The sequence below is a fragment of the Fusarium mangiferae genome, assembly GCF_900044065.1.
Source record: "Fusarium mangiferae strain MRC7560 genome assembly, contig: FMAN_scaffold052, whole genome shotgun sequence".
In the NCBI taxonomy this organism is placed as follows: Eukaryota; Fungi; Ascomycota; class Sordariomycetes; order Hypocreales; family Nectriaceae; genus Fusarium; species Fusarium mangiferae.
In genome coordinates, this window is record NW_024573972.1 from 6,785 (window position 1) to 8,382 (window position 1,598).

Sequence of the window (1,598 nt, forward strand, 5' to 3'; positions counted from 1 at the left end):
TCTGGAACCAATCTGTCTTTATTGAGCGACTTGACCGCCCGCATACTATTAGCTTTGTTCTTGGACTGCAAGTAAACGGCTAATAGTTTAACTTAGGACAGAATARATGAAAGASAGGCTTATATMGGTTTTCAAAACTTGCTTCTCAAGTGTGACTTAAACTACTGAGCTCACACAACACAACGGTAGGTTTTCAACTTACTGCTAGCTTGAGCTTTGGTACATGACAGTGCAAGCATGACTAAGTTGGCTGGGATAAAATGTACTACTCCAAAATAGGAAATGTAACGTTTAGCTATATTGGATAACATGCCATGACTACAATATTAATCGAGATTGAATAAAGCTAGACTCAGAAAGCTAATTCGAGCCTCGGAAAGGGGATCGCATTTTAATGTAGCCGAAAAACGTGTTGGTGGCTTTGAAGCCCAGGTCGAATTTCCCTACTGGAATGGCGCGTCCGCTCCCAGTACTTAATAATTTGCACTGTCAAACTCTCTCCACTTCCCGCGTTTACGCCCCAAACTTCCAGGCAGCAGCGGTATTTTTAAACACTTCATTGACTCAATCGCAAATTGCTTTCACGCATCAGTAAGGCAGCCGATTTCGCAATAGTCAATTTTCTTACATCTCTCCTCATGGGTCTTCCCTTTTCAGCATTTCTACAGTCATCATGAGCCAAGAGCTAAATGACAAGCAGTTTTACCAAGCTTCGGCCCCACTATTAACGATCGAAAGGAAAGCATTTATCAATGCTACATGGAAGTCTTCCAAAGCCTTCAACGAATTTGAATTGTCAGGCTACTTTAGGTTCCTTGAAACAGAGCGAACAAGTAAAACTAGGGTCGACGATCCCGCATACTCTCACCTTTGTTTTAAACACATTTTCGACATTCAAAGTATTCTCTACGAAAACCTCAATGAACCTCCGCTACGCCTACAAGACTTAGTCCAAAGAAGCTTAGTCTCGTGGGAACCAGAGCTCGAAGTCGTTCAGGACTTAATCATTCTCGTTATTAAGTTAACATTTATGGTTCGGGCCGAGTTCCCAAACTCCTACTCGCATCCTTCGCCATTCCAAATGCAGATGCAAGACAACCAAAGCCTTAAAGACACGCTTAGGGAGTTGCAAAATGTGCCACCTTTACAGAATTTGGGTACACAAAATGAGCTGCCGTCGTGGTTTAATGTTATTGATCTGGAGAAAAAGGCTAACCTGAGAATTGATTGGACTGACCATCTTGATGAACATCTGACTTTCCAAAGTGGAACTCTTGTGATATTTCGACACATCGCAGTCCTCATGTATATGAGAGAATCAGGAATCTTGTGAGTCTGGGCGCATAATGTCATGCTACGGGGAAGAAAATGCTAATTTTGCAGAACCAGCAATATTTTTTCTTCCGAATTCCTAACAGAAACACAGCGGTCACTCCTGTCATTTTTCCCCTCAACCGAACGCAAATACGGGGCCGGGGACTACCTTGACTGGTTTCAGAATCACGGGCCTGTTGAGGACTGGCAGAGATTACTCACAAGACACGATCGAACTTCTCACCTTACTCGATCTTATGAAGACTTTCCTTTCTGGCATCGCA

At 42.9% G+C, this 1,598-nt stretch overlaps 1 protein-coding gene across 1 annotated transcript; it reads left to right on the plus strand.

Annotated features, from left to right (window-relative positions):
- Positions 1-673: 673 nt before the first annotated feature.
- On the plus strand, positions 674-1,333 carry FMAN_15531 (uncharacterized protein; the record flags this gene model as incomplete). The annotated part of the gene is made up of 1 exon (XM_041826343.1): positions 674-1,333. The coding sequence occupies one exon, from the start codon at positions 674-676 to the stop codon at positions 1,331-1,333; it is 660 nt and encodes a 219-aa protein (XP_041691632.1).
- Positions 1,334-1,598: the final 265 nt, after the last annotated feature.